At 47.3% G+C, this 1,338-nt stretch overlaps 1 protein-coding gene across 1 annotated transcript; it reads left to right on the top strand.

Moving 5' to 3' along the window:
• Positions 1–413: 413 nt before the first annotated feature.
• Positions 414–1,318, top strand: LOC110100018 (the record flags this gene model as incomplete). The annotated part of the gene is made up of 1 exon (XM_020827369.1): positions 414–1,318. A coding segment is annotated over exon 1 (905 nt), but the record flags the coding sequence as incomplete, so codon positions are not given.
• Between the last annotated feature and the right edge of the window lie 20 nt (positions 1,319–1,338).

The following is a 1,338-nucleotide window of genomic DNA, read 5'->3' as shown; positions in this document are numbered from 1 at the left end:
CTTCTTATCTAAGGGGAATCCAGATGTTCCTGTAGTGACCTGTAGTGACTTTTGGAATGATTGAAAAACTTCCTCAGGAGCAGTATATGGAAGATGGAATGAAGGTAAGGAGCGGATTGTTAAGGGAGATGGTGGTCCTCGGTGTTAAGAACCAATCATAGTTCACCGGTTTAAAGAAATTGCCATGTCAGCTTTTGTACTTTCTTGTATTTCATTTATGTATCTAGTCTATATATAGAACAATTAGGCTGTAATAACATAGACAAGGAAATATTCTTCTTCTACTTTTCTGCTTCCATCCTTTCCTCTGTCGCTGTGCTTCTCTCACGCTTCCAGTGGGTAAGGGTTTCCACATGGTATCAGAGCTACAAAGCTCAACAGCTCCAGTGTTCGTATCTTGCCTCTAATCCACCATGGCAGAAGAAGACACGGCCGGATCTCGCCGGTTAGGAGTGGAAGGCAGAACCTCGTCCACCATTTCCAATCAAGATTCCGATCTTCTCATCCCTCAGCTCAAATTCTTGATATCCAATGTCAAGAACATGGTTCCCAACCCTCTCACCTCTGAAAACTACTCAATATGGCGCTTACAATTGTCTCAGCACTTCGCCGCAAATGGCTATGATGCGCACCTCACGGGTCTCGCCGTCCGCCCACCGGACTCGGTCCCCCATGAACAAAATCGGTGGAAGCTAATTGATTGCAATCTTGTCTCGGCTCTGCTGGCCACCATTTCCCCTCCCATTCTCCCGTATGTGATCAATCTCGGTTCCGCTCATGACGTCTGGACCGCTCTTGAACGCCGCCTTCAACCTACAAATCGGTCGCGCGTAATTCAGCTCAAGAACGAGCTACACCAAATTCAGATGCGAGACCGCACCATGCAACAATATCTTGATCAAATCAAGACGATAGTCAACAACATCGCGGCCGCCGGCTCCACCGTCGACACGAAAGATATTGTACTCTATATTCTCAACGGGATGCCCACGGCCTATAATTCGTTCAAAACAGCCATCAGGACCTCGCTGCAACCGATTCATCTTGATGATCTTTATTCACTCCTCAGCAGTGAAAAGATAATTCTTCAGCAACAAAACCTCAAAGACTCACAAAATTCCGAATCCACGGCATTCTTTTCAAACAGGAATTATCGTTGGAAAAAGTCACGTGGGAGAGGTTCGTTTCAAAGGCATCCGACAAACGATCGCTCGATGCCTCAAGTCGAGGCGCTATCGTCTGCACGCCCTCCGTTTCAGTGCCCCACCTGTCAGATCTGCGGCAAGTCCGGTCATGTCGCTCTTAACTGCTGGCATAGGTGCAATCTAAACTACGCAC

This window comes from Dendrobium catenatum, unplaced genomic scaffold (genome assembly GCF_001605985.2).
Source record: "Dendrobium catenatum unplaced genomic scaffold, ASM160598v2 original_scaffold_116841, whole genome shotgun sequence".
Classification (NCBI taxonomy): Eukaryota; Viridiplantae; Streptophyta; class Magnoliopsida; order Asparagales; family Orchidaceae; genus Dendrobium; species Dendrobium catenatum.
The sequence above is the reverse complement of the archived record's forward strand: the minus strand, read 5'-3'. Positions and strand labels throughout refer to the sequence as shown.